The sequence below is a fragment of the Panthera pardus genome, unplaced genomic scaffold (assembly GCF_024362965.1).
Source record: "Panthera pardus isolate Hobbes unplaced genomic scaffold, ASM2436296v1 HiC_scaffold_13, whole genome shotgun sequence".
Lineage (NCBI taxonomy): Eukaryota > Metazoa > Chordata > Mammalia > Carnivora > Felidae > Panthera > Panthera pardus.
Window position 1 is genome coordinate 60,240,363 of NW_026526688.1, and position 16,098 is coordinate 60,256,460.

At 37.2% G+C, this 16,098-nt stretch overlaps 1 protein-coding gene across 8 annotated transcripts in view; it reads left to right on the top strand.

The window, feature by feature from the left end:
• Positions 1-16,098, top strand: part of DDX60 (DExD/H-box helicase 60) — a 106,873-nt gene that overhangs the window by 68,017 nt on the left and 22,758 nt on the right. For 6 of the 8 annotated variants that reach the window (XR_008421638.1, XM_053901143.1, XM_053901140.1 and 3 more), the window contains 5 exons: positions 131-235; positions 5,414-5,614; positions 10,832-10,936; positions 11,234-11,375; positions 12,984-13,105. Coding sequence is in view for 6 of the 8 variants with exons in the window: in XM_053901143.1 (XP_053757118.1) it covers positions 131-235; positions 5,414-5,614; positions 10,832-10,936; positions 11,234-11,375; positions 12,984-13,105 (675 nt within the window). In the remaining 2 variants the exon portion in view is untranslated. The other 2 variants (XR_008421639.1, XM_053901144.1) reach the window with 2 other exon arrangements.

Sequence of the window (16,098 nt, forward strand, 5' to 3'; positions counted from 1 at the left end):
AGCCACTTGGTTCACTTGGGAAAATACCATTTTCCAACTGTGGTTCAGCTGAACTTCGAAGACTTTCAGTAACTATATGGCATTCTAGTGAAATGCTATTTTACGACATAATTTTTTTTTCTCTCTCTAGGTGGTGACAGCTACTGGGACACTTGCTTTAGGCATCAACATGCCTTGTAAATCTGTGGTTTTTGCTCAAAACTCAGTCTACCTGGATGCTTTAAATTACAGACAGGTATTTCAATATGCATACATTCACTATTGCATCATGAAAATAGGACCATAAAATAGTAAAAAATGTGAGCTGTTAGTTTACAAACATATTGCAATTTGTGTGCTAGCACACCTTGACATTCATTCATGCCTGACTGTCATTTTTAGCTGTGGTATAGGGGAAAGCCTGTGAGCTAGGAATGGTGTGGCCATCACTAACCAGATATGTGACCTTAGGTGAGATATCTGACCCACCTGATCCTTTTTTCCTATCTCCAAAATAGGGGTAATAATTATTATCCCATAGCATTTGTAAAAATTAAATGAAGTAATTTCTACAAAAGGTACACATCAAAGGTGCCGGATAAACATTTACTCATTCATTTCCTGTGCATATGATTTTGCCTCTGGAGCTAACACTTCTCTCTTTTTTTCTCCCAATACACAATCTTTTACCAAGCCCATTTCATTATTCTCCTACATGTAGTGGTATTCGATTTTTGCCTTGCAATTTCTGCTTTCACCTACATGTAGTGGTATTCGATTTTTGCCTTGCAATTTCTGTTTTCACTATCTCTCATCATATATTCTTGGCCTTGTATTATTATTTTTTAAATGTTTCTTTATTTATTTTGAGAGAGAGAGAAAGAGTGGGGAAGGGACAGAGAGAGGGGAGAGAGAATCCCAAGCAGGCTCCCCGCTATAGTGCAGAGCCCGACACAGGGCTCCATAGAGTGACGCAGGGCTCAATATCACAAACCATGAGATCACGAACTGAGCTGAAATCAAGAGTCAGATGCTTAACTGACTGAGCCACCCAGGCACTTGGCTTTGTATTATTAAAACAGTTCTCTAGATTTTCGATTCTCCTTACTCTCCTATGCCCCGCACACAGTATAGTTTGTCTTTATAGGCTTCCATACTCAGGAACATTTGATGATTCTTTCTGCCAGTGGCATCAAATTTCGATATATCAGCCAATATTCAAGTTTTTCCCCTCTAAGCACTTACTTTCTATTCCCTTATAGACTTTGTTCCTACCCAATATAACACCCCTGTTATTGCCCACCACTTTACCAACCTCTACCCCCGTTCTCCTGATTTCTTCTCCTGCTCCTGTGTCTGCATGAGCTCTCCTCTCCCACATCATCTTTGGGAATCACAGAGTTAGGGTTCTGGAGCAAGGGTGTTATAATATTTCAGAAATTGAACTTGGGAATCCAATTACCAGGGTGTGAATTCAGGACCTTTCACTTTCTGGTGTTTAACTATAGACAAGTTTCTTCTACTCCCCATGTCCTTATTTCTACATTGTAAAATGGAGTTAATGATCATATTGTCTTAACGACTACAGCTTTAAAAGATAGCTTAAAATCCAGATTTGTGATGCTTTCAGTTTTGGTTTTCTTTTTCAGGATTGCTTTGGCTATTCAGGGTCATTTGTGGTTCCATACAAATTTTAGGATTGTTCTAGCTCTGTGAAAAATGCTGGCAATATTTTGATGGGGATTGGATTAAATGTGTAGACTGCATAAAATGTATAGACATTTTAACAATGTTTTTCCAGTCCATAAGCATGGAATGCTTTTCCATTTCTTTATATCCTCTTCAATGTCTTTTATAAGTGTTGTATAGTTTTCAGAGTATAGATCTTTTACCTCTTTGGTTGGGTTTATTCCTAGGTATCTCATTGTTTTTGGTGTAATTGCAAATGGGATAAATTCCTTGATTTATTTTTCTGTTGCTTTGTTATTGGTGTATAGAAATGCAAAATAATTCTGTATGTTGGTTTTATATCCTGTGACTTTGCTGAATTCATGTATTAGTTCTAGCAATTTTTTGGTGGAGACTTTCAGCTTTCTACATAGAGTATCATGTCATCTGCAAATAGTGAAAGTTTGACTTCTTCCCTACCAATTTGGATGCCTTTTATTTCTTTTTGTTGTCTGATTGCTGAGGCTAAGATTTCCAGTACTATGTTAAATTGTAATGGTGAGAGTGGACATCCTTGTCTTGTTCCTGACTATAGGAGAAAGGCTCTCAGTTTTTCCCCATTGAGGATATTACGCGTGGGTCTTTCATTTATGTCCTTTATGATGTTGATATATGTTACATCTATACCTACTTTGTTAAGTGTATTTATCAAGAATGGATGCTGTAAAAAAGAAAAAAACAGAATGGATGCAGTATTTTGTCAAATGTTTTTTCTACATCTATTGAAAGGATCATAGGGTTCTTATCCTTTCTTTTATTAATGTGTTGTATCATATTGATTGATTTGCAAATATTGAACCACCCCTGCAGCCCAGAAATAAATCCCACTTGACCGTGGTGAATAATTCTTTTTGTGTCCTGTTGGATTTGACCGTGGTGAATAATTCTTTTTGTGTCCTGTTGGATTTGATTTGCTAGCATCTTGCTGAGAATTTCTGCATCCATTTTCATCAGGGATATTGGCTTGTAATTCTCCTTTTCAGTGGGGTCTTTGTCTGGTTTTTGGAATCAAGTTAATACTCGCCTCATAGAATAAGTGTGGAAGTTTTCCTTCCATTTCAATTTTTTGGAACAGTTTGAGAAAATAGGTATTAACTCTGCTTTAAATGTCTGCTGGTAGAATTCCCCGGGGAAGCCATCTGGCCCTAGACTTTTGTTTGGATTTTTTGACTGCTATTTCAATTTCTTTGCTGTTATGGGTCTGTTCTATTTCTTTCTGTTTCAGATTTTGTAGTTTGTATGTTTCTAGGAATTTATCCATTTCTTCTAGATTGCCCAGTTTATTGGCATATAATTTTTTCATAGTATTCTCTTATCATTGTTTGTATTTCTGTGGTGTTGATTGTGATCTCTCACCTTTCATTTGTGATTTTATTTATTTGGGTCCTTTCCCTCTTCTTTCTGATAAGTCTAGCTAGGGGCTTGTCAGTTTTACTAATTCTTTTGAAGAATTAGCTCTTAGTTTCATTGATCTGTTCTACTAGGTGTTCTTTTTGTTTGTTTCCATATCATTTATTTTTGCTCTAGTCTTTATTATTTCCATTCTTCTGCTAACTTTATGCTTTATTGCTTTATTTGCTGTTCCTTTTCTAGCTCCATTAGATGTAAGTTTAGGTTGTGTGTTTGAGACCTTCTTACTTCTTGTGGTAGACCCATATTGCAGTATACTTCCTTCCCTCACAGGAATGCCTTTGCTGTATCCCAAAGGTTTTAGACTGTCATGGTTTTATTTTCATTTGCTTCCATGTACTTTATAATTTCTGCTTTAATTTTCTGGATAACCCATTCATTGTTTAGTTGGATGTTCTTTAATCTCCATGTATTTGTGGTCTTCCCAAATTTTTTCTTGTGGTTGACTTCCAGTTTCAAAGCGTTGTGGTCTGAAAATATGCATGGTATGATCTCAGTTTTTTTGTACTTGTTGAGGCTGATTTGTGACCTAGTATGTGATCTATTCTGGAGAATGTTCCATGTGCACTTGAAAAGAATTTGTATTCTGTTTTAGGATGGAATGTTCTGAATATATCTGTTAAATCCATCTGGTTCAGTGAATCATCCAAAGCCATTGTTTCCTTGTTGATCTTCTGCCTAGGTAATCTGTCTATTGCTATAAGTGGGGTGTTAAAGTTCCCTACTGTTATCATATTATTGTCAGTGTGTTTCTTTATGTTTGTGATTAATTGATTGGTATATTTGGGTACTTTCATGTTGGGAGCACAAAATTTACAATTGTTAGATCTTCTTGGTGTATAGACCCCTTAATTATGATATAATGCCCTTCTTCATCTCTTGTTACAGTCTGTTTTAAAATTTAGTTTGTCTGATATAAGTATGGCTACTCTAGCTTTATTTTGGCATCCATTAGCCTGATATATGGTTCTCCATACCCTCACTTTCAAGCTGCCAGTGTCTTTAGTCTAAAATGAGTCTCCTGTAGGCAGCATATAGATGGATCTTCTTTATTTTTATCCATTCTTATACTGTACATCTTTTTATTGGATCATTATTGGTCTTCTTGGGGAAGGGCCTGCTGCTCTAATTCTTAGGCGGATTTGCCTAAATGGAGATGTGCCTGGAGGGTGCGGGGGTGGGGCTTGGTGTAACACTTCCATTCTCTACCCAGTGGCACAGTTTAGCTCACTGAAGTCAACCAATGCTGGTGGGCTATTTGTGAAAATGGCTTTGTCCCATTCTCTAGTCTCTGGAGTGGGAAGTTCACACCCTCCCAGACACATAAATAATCATTCCTCCTGTGTCTCCAGCTTCTGTCAGATCCCTACCTTCACCCTGTCTGTGTCTGAGCTGTCCACCTGTCAGGTGGTATAGCTCTCCTCTGTTTTGTCTCAGCTGTGGCTGTGTTTCAAAATCATATACTTCAGAGACTTCTGGGGCTCAACCTACGCTTATACTGTAGGAGAGGGTCTCACTGTGCTATGGCCAGGCCTGGCTTACCCCATAAAACAGTTGCATAACCACACAGCAGCAGCAGCTTGAAGTTTATGGTAAATCACAACACACAGCTGATGCCAGGGTTTGCTGTCCTCAGCCAGAGTCTTTGTTCCTATACAGGCCATGGGGCAGCTCAGTAGCGCCCACCAGATCTTTTGCCCATGGAGAGGCTGTATCACCTCTACCAAATGCACTTCGTATAAGGAAATCACTTCTCCCTTCTCCCTGGGCTCCCCCCTGCTTCCTCGCTGCAGCACCAGCAGGTGCCGACCTCCTGAACTTCAGATTCTCTACTCTGCTGTTTATAAAAAAAAACGGTGGTATTGAAACCCTCTCCTTTTTCCCTGTCAGTGGTTTTGGGGAACAATTTTCTTGTGCACTCCTGTGTGTATGTTTTCACTCCTTTTTTCCCCCACTCTTTCTCTCTGGCTACTTTTCAGGGGTAGTGATTTTCTTTTGTGAACCTGATACTCTCTGCTCCCTGTCTCCTTCTCTTTTTCTCCTCTGTGAAAAGGGCTCCCTCCTCTCTGGGGCACGGCGGCTTTTCTCTCCCCCAATTCACTTCTCCACGTTGTGTACCTGCCATGTTCTCTCCCTCAAATTATGGGGATTGATCTCTTAATCCTCAGATTGATTTCCTAGGTGTTCAGATGATTTGATGTTGATCTAGCTGTGTTTAAGAGATGAGACAAGGTCAGGGTCCTCCTCCTACTCTGCCATCTTTCAGGGAGGTTTTACTTTGTAATTTTGTTTCCAGATGTCTGGACGTGCTGGAAGACGAGGTCAAGACCTGATGGGAGATGTATATTTCTTTGATATTCCATTGCCCAAAATAGGAAAACTCATTAAATCCAATGTTCCTGAACTGAGAGGACAGTTTCCTCTCAGCATAACCCTGGTCCTGCGACTCATGCTGCTGGCTTCCAAGGGAGATGACCCAGAAGATGCTAAGGCAAAGGTACCGTGCTTGACATTTTCTGAGGTATTGTCTTCATTACTAGCTGCGCTGTGATTGGGTTTGCTCTTGATTAGAAGTCTGTAGCAGTAACTCTTCTGTTTCATCAGTTTTTTTTATGTTTTGCAATGTCTTAAATAGTATAAGGTTGGGAGTGGAATGGGAGAATAATAATTAGTTTTATTTGTCTCCTCTATCAATTATAGAATTCATGGCTGGATGGACATATGGAATTAAAAATTACCTTTTTCATGTGTGATCAGCATTATCCTACAGTACTAAGCATGCTGCCTATAGATTTTAAAAGATGTGGGTTAGATTCTGGTTTTCAAAAGGAACAGGATTCGTTGTTATTTCATAATAAAAGTTTATTTTTTTTTGTAAAAAAGTAGTAACCCAAAGTCGTCAAAGAACATTTAGATAATGCAAAAGTTTGAAAGAAGGAAAAGGTTTTATCATCCAAAGACAGTGAGTGATATTATCATTTTGGTATTTTGGCATAGGTATGCATTTGGTTTCAAATACTGATATATTTAATTGGACTTCAGAATATGGTTGTAAACTTTTCCTGAAGTTTATTTGCTCAGGTAAATATTTTAAGTCCAGTGCCACAATGAGAGGTTTAAAATTCATAATTAAACCAATTTGATTTTCATCCTTATGAAGATGCATTGTTAAAGACACCCATTCTTCCCTGTTTTTGTATATGCCCAATGAAATCAGTGTTTGTCAATGTGTTTGTCAATGTGAGGGTTCTTTTAGGACTTCTGTGATGAGTTGGCTCTTGTGTTGTTGATGGTCTTACAAAGCAGGCACATATGATTTTAGACCAAAACTTCCCCATTTCTGCATTCCTAAATGTTACTTCTGTGTAGGAAAGAAAAACACATTTTTAGTAACCTTTTAAAAATATTTTTTAGAAAGTTTATTGAATTGGTTTATTTTCTTTGCCTTGGCATATTTGAGAAGATCTATCTAATCTTTATACATAAAAGGCTCAAATGTGGACATAAAATTCTTAGAGTATTCTCTTTACTCATCACATCAAACTAAGATAGCTTCTTTTCTTCTGGCATTTACTGTTACAGAGGAGTAGATTTTTTTCGTCTCCCCTAGTGGAGCCATGCTAATTCCTGTTTTCTTGTAGTTAGTTTGATTTTTTCTGTCTATGTAATTATATGAATATTTAAAAAAATCCTTATGTTTCAAATTCTTTTCCTCAAGATTTTCTGTTCTGTGAATCAGTTTTTAAAGTGATGTTTTTGTTATTAAATGTTAAGAGCTTTGAAACTTTATGTTCAGGTTTAAAAAACAATTTTAATGTTTATCTATTTATTTTGAGAAAGAAGGATAGAGAGCGAACAGGGGATGAGCAGAGAGAGAGAGGGAGACAGAATCCCCAGCAGGCTCTGCATTGTCAGCATGGAGCCTAATGAGGGGCACAAACTCACGAACCCCAAAATCATGACCTGAGCCGAAAACAAGAGTCGGACGCTTAATTGACTGAGCAACCCAGGCTCCCCTTCATGTTCAGATTTTTTAAATTGTGGTAAAATACAAATAACATAAAATGTATCCTCTTAACCATTTTTAAGTGTGCAATTCAGTATTGCTAAATGTATTTGCATTGTGCAATGCTCAAGTAGTTTTGGAATACAAAAGAGGTTTCTTAAATTAGATCTTTGATATTTGCTTCTGTTTTAATTTGTTCAACTTTTTCAGGAAAAGTTTTAATTTTTAAATCAAAAATCCTTTTTTGGTTCTCTAATGCTATGTTTTTCTTCATTATGATAAATCATGTGAAATTTATCTTTCACATTGATAATGCTGCTCTCCAGAGTTTCAGTTCTGCTCTTTAGTAATACACATGTGGATATTAAATCTGCTATGGAATATTAGTTCTCCTGAAATTCTTCACTATTTCTTATGTCACTCTTTCACATTTTAATAAAATATTATTTTTTTAAATGTCAGTTTATAATTGTCCACTTACTTTATGTTGTTGTGCCTTGTCTTGTAGCGGTCTTGTCTTAGGACATCCGAGGATGCCAAATAATTTTTCAAAAAATTTTGTTGCTGCATGAAGAAAACAATTTTTATAGGTCGACCTTTTTTTCCTTTATGGTACCTTTTTGTTGTTGTTTGGTTTTGTTTAAGAGTAAGAACCAGTGTTTTCCTGATGGTTCTACAGAACCTGGTCCCTGATTTTCTTGTTGACCTCACCCTTCTCTTCCCCCCCACATGAGCCCACTACTGCTCCATAGATACTTCAGGTACATTACAGTCTGAGGACCATGACTTTGCGTGCATAGTCTCCCTGCTTTACCTTATTCAAGGTTTTGTTCTAACAATACTCTCAGTGAAGACTACTGTTACCACCCCTTCTAAATTGTAAATGTATCTCCTGTCTGCTCCACTGTGATCCTTATTCATTTATATATAGCATATATCTCTTTTTATATAGCATCAAATCTCTCTCTCTCTTTCTCTCTCTCTCTCTCTCTCATGTTTTTATTTGTTTTCTCTATATTTCTCATTGAAATTTTCTCATTTACCCTGTGGCTAAAGACGTTTGTCCTAATTTCTGTGCAGACATTTATTTATTTATTTATTTATTTATTTATTTATTTTTAATTCTTATTTATTTTTGAGAGACAGAGCATGAGCAGGGGAGGGGTAGAGACAGAGGGAGACACAGAATCCGAAGCAGGCTCCAGGCTCTGAGCTGTCAGCACAGAGCCCGATATGGGGCTTGAACCCATGAGCTGTGACATCATGACCTGAGCCAAAGTCAGAGGCTTAACTGCCTGAGCCATCCAGGCACCTCAGCTTGTGCACACATTTAATAAGTATTGTTAGCATGACAATAATTTTAGAAAGATGATCAATTTTCTTATAAAGAGTTGATCTATTGTGGGTTTTTGTCACTTTTGAATGCAGGTATGTTTGTTTCAATCTTATGGAAAGAGCCTAAGTGTCCATCAACTGATGAATGGATAAAGGAAATTGTGGTTATATGTACAATGGAATACTACTTGGCAATGAGAAGGAATGAAATATAGACTTTTGTAGCAACGTGGTTGGAACTGGGGAGTGTTATGCTAAGTGAAATAAGTCATACAGAGAAAGACAGATACCATATGTTTTCACTCTTATGTGGATCCTGAGAAACTTAACAGAAGACCATGGGGGAGGGGAAGGGAAAAAAAAGTTAGGGAGGGAGGCAAACCATAAGAGACTCTTAAAAACTGAGAATAAACTGAGGGTTGATGGGGGGGTGGGAGGGAGGGGAAAGTGGGTGATGGGCATTGAAGAGGGCACTTGTTGGGATGAGCACTGGGTGTTGTATGGAAACCAATTTGACAATAAATTTCAGGAAAAGAAAAAAGAAATAAATCTTATGGATTGCCAAGGAATAAAATACATGATTTTACTCTGGCTTCTCTCTCACCACCTAATTGCTATTCGAATATCTATCTATTTATTTATTTATTTAGAGTGTTGGCAGGGGAGGGGCAGAAGAAGAGGGAGAAGAGAATCTTAAGCAGGCTCCATGCCCAGCACAGAGCCCAATGTGGGCCTCGATCTCACCACTGTGAGATCATGACCTGAACTGAAATCAAGAGTTGGCTGCTTAACCGACTCACCCACCCACGCACCCCCAAATACCCTTTTAAATCTGAAGCTAGATGAATGGCTTTTGGCCCAAATGTCAGTATTTAGTAGATTTTTAACTTATGTATCTCTTCTGGACTGAAAGTTTATTGATCTATTCCTGCCAGTCTCGCTGCCACATTGATCACGTGGATGTCATTCACCACTACAAACTACATTATGCATTGCTGTCAGAGTCCTTACTGTCCTAATCAGACTTTAGTTATGTGTCTACATCTCTAAGATTACAGTGAACCACCATGAATTGCTCACCCTCTTAGTCGTCTGCTGTTTTCTTGCTATTGCCATCTAATTCTAAATGTAGAGCAACAGAAGAGGTAGCAGGAAGGGCATTTTTGGCACCCTGAGAAAGAATTGTCCTAGAGTAAAGGTGATGTCCACTATACCTCCCTTCCTTTCTCCCTTCTTTCTCTCCTCTCTACGTTCCCCACCCCCCTTCTTTTCACAGAATCCACTGGCCTTAAAATGATTGCAGATTCTTCCTAGGTTCTATAAGCTCTCAGGCTTAATGGTGGCCAGGCTTAAATTTTGGTGATGTTGGGAAGTTTTCCTTTTGTTGGAACCTCATAGACATTTTAGTGGGCACATAAAAGATATCTGAACTGCTACCTCAATGCTGTTTTATATTGGAAACCAAGCAATCTTTTTACTACTTCGGTTCTAATCAAGATAGTTCCATTATTTTTGCAACAGTACTGCAGGACGTGCCACAGCATATCTTGTTTTCTCGCAGAACAAACCAAGAGCTGTAAACTCTTAAACTGGATTCACATTTATTGTCAGATTATTTGGCAGTACGTTTCATTTCTGATGATTCTGTTTGATACGTTCTGGTTGTTAAAAGAAGGATGTACCATGCCAGAAGATGGTAAAGCAAACAATATGAAATGTGACTGAGTCTTGGGTAATACCTATCCTGTTGTTTTGTATTCTTTTGTGTGATGGTCAGTCAGGTGCAGCCACAAGAGGAGTCAGAGGTGGAGCTCAGGAAAATAAAGTACTGTAAGTGTTAACGACAGGAACCACGGCACTCTCTGCAGGACTCTGTACAAAAGACAGCAGGCTGGTCAGGAGGCAGAGGATAAGAGCAGCGGGAAGGTTTGGGTGCCTGCTTTTATCAGAGTTTCTATAGGAAAAGCAAGACAGGGCAGGATAAGCAGTTTAGCATTGGCTGGTTTGAATAATTCTAGTGAGCTTTGTGTGGGCGGTACAGGTGGCCTCTTGTGGCCTGGTACCTGGCCCTGGGATGATTTAGGATACAAGAAATTTTGACTCTGTGGATGCGAGTCACTGAAGGAAGTAGTTAGGGGTATGTGCTTGGGATTGGTTGGTTTGCCTATGATAGGCATGCTTTTAGGCAAATTGTTATTATGTTTAGAAATTAGCCAGCACTGGGAGGAGCAGTCTCTCATCAGCCAGAGAAGTTTTTTTAAGATGTCAAAACATCCTAATATACAGGAAAAAAAAATTGAATTACAATATACCCATATTATTATTTACAAATGAATTTCATAGAACTAACATGGTGTAAATTATTCTTTCAAGGTGCTGTCAGTGCTAAAGCATTCATTGTTGTCCTTCAAACAGCCCAGAGTCACGGAGATGTTAAAACTTTACTTCTTGTTTTCTTTGCAGTTTCTTATGAAACAGGTATGGCTGCCCTTTGTTTTTGTTTTTTTGTTTTTGTTTTTGTTTGTTTTATTTTTTTGAAAAGGAATGGAACTATCTTTAATTTTTATCATGCCAAATTAGTTATAGTCTTTAGAAGGTCCTATCCATTGACTAATATTTCTTACACTTGATATAATTACCAAAACTTGGCGAGGTAATGATTACCAATCCCTCTTACATTGGCATTAAGTACTATTTTAAACTGATAATCAGTTCGTTATTAATTCATGTCTGTGGTGAGTTGACTCAAACTAATAAATTATTTTTGTTCTTTAGGGCTATTTAGATCAAGAAGGTAAACTGATGGGGTTTGCTGGACTTGTATCACATTTGCATTATCATGAGCCTTCTAATCTTGTGTTTGTCAGTTTTCTTGTAAAAGGCCTTTTCCGTAATCTTTGTCAGCCAACTAGGAAAGGTAAGCTTGATGTTTTGGGTATATAATCTAAAAATAGTAACAGAGACTATATGAAGCCAACACTTGAGGAGTATTTTTTTCTACAAATATTTAGATAATTTAGAGATGCCAAACTAGATAAAATGAAGTTTTATATACCTACTAATTGTATGGAAGACAGCCATATTTTGTGACACCTATTTTAAAATGTCAATTTCTTATGAACTTTAGTGATTTCTGGACTCCAGGATTCAGAACTTATTAAATAATGTATGGTTTTTTAATAAATATTTTTTCTAATTAAATGTTACACATGCTCTTCATAGAAAAAGGATATAGGAAAGCATTATGTTAAATAGGAAATTCACCATCCGTGTTTGTGTATATTTTCTTCCAATCATATTTTCTGAGACTGTAACTATATAGTATATTTAAATAACTGATATTACTTTAATTGCATAATCTAGAATCTTGCTTTCCCCAAAATATATTTTTGCCAATATCCTGTAAATTTTTTGTGAATTCCATTTTAATGTCCACCTAATACTCCATTTAACACATTTTTTATTAAAACCTTTTTGGTTTTTATAATTAAACCATGGACCTTTAAACAGCGTCCCTAAAAGAAATATTTTCCTTTTTGTGCTTACATTTGTTATAGTTCCTAATGCCTGGCAAATGCTGTGCCTTTCGGAGCGTTTCTTTATCTTCTATCATGAATTGATAACAACAGTTATCAGGTTTAGTTACTATGCTCTGACCATGCATTGTTCTGTGAAACAAGGATACTCAGGAAATTCTGTCCCCTCAAAAGCTCTGCAACAGGAGAAATAATTTCCTGCAAGCGGAAATACAGTTGTGTTTATTGTTATGTGTGTGTGGGTGGGGTGGGGTATGAGGGTGTATGCTATTATAAACATGGAGATAGAAAATTTGATAACTTTATGAGGCACATAATATGGCTATCACTATTTTGTAAATGAGGAAACTCAGACACAGAGAAGTTAAATAAATTGCCATGGTCACACAAATTACTAAGTGTCAGAGCCAAGATTGAAATAGGAAGAGTCTGATTCTGGAGCCCAAGTTATTAAATGCAACACCTTTTTAATCACTACTGTATAGTGCTCATGTGTTGTGAAGAATAGAACGTAAGTCAAGTTGATGGTATCTTAGTATGAGTGGCGAGAAGGTAAGACAGGGAGGTAAAGCTGGGAGGTGATTTGTGGGCTGTACTTTGGAAAGCCTTAAATGCTAGACTAAGGAGATTGGATTTTGTTTATGAGGCATTAGATACAATCAGAGATTTTTGAATAGGTGAGAAACATGATCATAAAATGCTTCAGGAAAACTGATCATAGCCCGAATTTGGGGAGTAGAATCCAGGTAAGGAGATGAGGCAATTTGTGGTTGGAATGGCTAGGGTATGAATTAGAGTGGGAGTAGCAAGAGTGAAAAAGAAGGCACAGATGTAAACTGTCAGCAGACGGAGTCATTCCTTGGTTGCTATATTTGTCACAGATTTTCAGTTTTCATGAAATGAAATGCAATAGAACATACAATTTAAGTGTTAAAAATGGGATTGATACCGGTTTTTACATTTGTAACAAGACACTTTGTTTTATATAGGCTCAAAACATTTTTCTCAAGATGTTATGGAAAAGCTAGTGTTAGTATTGGCAAATCTATTTGGAAGAAGACTGCTTCCAGCGAAGTTCCAAGATACCACTCTCAAGTTTTATCAATCAAAGGTAAAATGTATGCTTCTGATAACATTAAATAATTAGTATAATTAAATAGACCCTATCATAAGTGATTCAGCAGCAGTAGGATTTTTATCAACATAGGTTTCATTTGTTTTGTGGAATAATAATTTTTCTTTCTGTAATGACTATTAAATTTAACCTCAAATTCATAAGCTTCTCCCTATAAACCTATCAAAAGATCAATTGCCTTAAGAAAAATAAGATCGAGAATTTTGTTCATGTTTTCCATTTGCTTGTATGATAGTGTCAAATTACAGCATTCAGCAGCTAAAGAAACCATGTAGATAATTATACATTGAAGGAACTTTAATGAACTTAAAGAAAAGTCCCTATCATTGAATCTGTAGTTCTCATAGGGTCTTTTTATGTTGAGATAGGGCTATGTTAGGAAATATATGTTGTGAACTCTAATGTCCTCATTGAAAAAAATATTAGAATAGTCATTGAAGAAATCATTCCTTGACTCATACAGAATAGAAACAAAAAACTGCTTGCCGATTTTATTTGAAAAATATTATTTGATCATGATTTGCTATTTTTAAATCAACATCAAATACTATTACCAATTTACTCTATAAGAATCTGAGAAAGTGGGATAGTCCGGTTATACTACATAATCTTAGTAAAAGGTGACAAGGAACAAAAAGAGATGAGTTAATCTATATTGTCTAATTCCACAAATACAAATCTTAGGCCTCACACAATGTTGTCTTGATCAGTGAACACATCTTTAGTTACTGGTCTATCATCTTCACATTTTTTTCATCACATGTATACGCTTGAAGTATTGCTCGTTTTGTTTAAATGATTTATATTAAACTTGGGAAAGTCAATATCTGAATTCTCACAAAGACATCATAAAAATCCACAATAAAAGAAGGTTTTGCATGAAGACCTCCTCTCTCTCTCACTGTCACTCTCTCTCGCTTTTCTTAAAGTTTATTGGAAATTTGTGCACTTCCAAGTAGGGTATAGTAAATGGTCATCATTTGTATTGCAACAGAGAGCTGTGGAAACAATGATTGGCTAAAATTATACAATGGCAAGAACTTATTCAAGGTGTGATAGGGATCTCTAACCATGGTTTTTCTCCCAAAGAATTTGTTGATTCTGGACACGGTTTGAAAATGTTCTTAGCATATACAGAGCCTCTTCTGTGAGATTAAAAAAATTATGAAAGCTTTTAGTGATCACATGGGGCTAAAGTGACAAAAACTTGAGAGACATCGTATTTCTATGAGTTTACTGAGGATGTTTATACTGAGTCCCAGATCTGCATGAAATGTTGGGTTACTACACAAAATTTTTTTGTAGTCTTGTGGAATTTATTAAAGAAAACCCACGCAGGGGCGCCTGGGTGGCTCAGTCGGTTAAGCGTCCGACTTCAGCTCAGGTCACGATCTTGCGGTCCGCGAGCACAGAGCCCCGCGTCGGGCTCTGTGCTGACACCTCAGAGCCTGGAGCTTGCTTCTGATTCTGTGTCTCCCTCTCTCTCTGCCCCTCCCCTGTTCATGCTGTGTCTCTCTCTGTCTCAAAAATAAATAAACGTTAAAAAAAAAAAAAAAAGAAAACCCATGCAAAGGAAGGTTCTGCATTTATTCATAGGCTTGTATCCCCCTCAAAACATTTTGAAGGCTTTTAGAGCTGAAGGATATAAAGGGTTAGGAAGTTCTGTAGGAAAGAGGTAAATCTTTGGCAGTCTTAGGACTGAGAAAACTAGGCCCACCAGTCTTATACTCAAAGTTCCAAGAGGGTCATGACTCAGGAACAGAGATAAATTGGATATAGACTGAAATTTAATAAAACTGGAAAACAATATTAGTAATACCAACAATATCACTTTAATCTCTACTTGGATCAAAGTGATCACATCTTCACTCATTTAACCAAATACAAAAGGGGGAGAACTCACTCTGGTGGAAGATGACATCAGCCTACCAGGTCCTTTAATAAACAATTTCTGGTGAAAAAAAAAGCTACAAAACTAAAAAAGTGAATAAGCAAGAACATATGGCCAGATGGCAGGAAGAAAAGCAGGCAATAGTAGTACACACAGAGATGATTCAGATACTGGAGTTAAGAGACAAAGAATATAAGTATGGTTAATATGTTAAAGAAAATAGGAGAAGTGATAGACAAAATTCAGAAAGATGGAGATTTTCACCATATAATTAGAATTTTATCTGATAATTTTTTAATATTTGTTTATTTATGTAGAGAGTGCATGAGCTGGGGAGGGGCAGAGAGAGAGGAAGAGAGAGAATCCCAAGCAGGCTTCACGCTCTGTGTAGAGTCTGATGCCGAACTTGATCTCACAACTGTGAGATAAGGACCCGAGCTGAAGTCAAGAGCTGGATGCTTAACCAACTGAGCCACCCAGGCACCCTTTCTCAGCTAATTAAATGGAGACTTAAGAATTGAAAAATATATCTGATCAGAATATATATGTCAGAAGAAAGAATCAATGAGCTGACAGCTCAATAGAAAGTATCCAAATGGTAACAAAGAGAAAAAATTTAAATAAAGGCAAATAGCATAAGAGAATTATGGATCACATTCAAAATGTTTAATGTTATGTAATGGGAGTCCCCTAAGAAGAGGAGGGAGAGGGGCGCCTGGGTGGCGCAGTCGGTTAAGCGTCCGACTTCAGCCAGGTCACGATCTCGCGGTCCGTGAGTTCGAGCCCCACGTCGGGCTCTGGGCTGATGGCTCGGAGCCTGGAGCCTGTTTCCGATTCTGTGTCTCCCTCTCTCTCTGCCCCTCCCCCCCTTCATGCTCTGTCTCTCTCTGTCCCAAAAATAAATAAAAAACGTTGAAAAAAAAATTTAAAAAAAAAAAGAAGAGGAGGGAGAAAAATGGCAGAAGAGTATTCAAAACTAATAACTTGGAGTTTTTCAAAGCTGATAAAAGATAGCACTCCATAGTTTCAAAAGCTTATAAGTCAAATTCAAGAAGGTTGAATATAAAGAAATATTAAA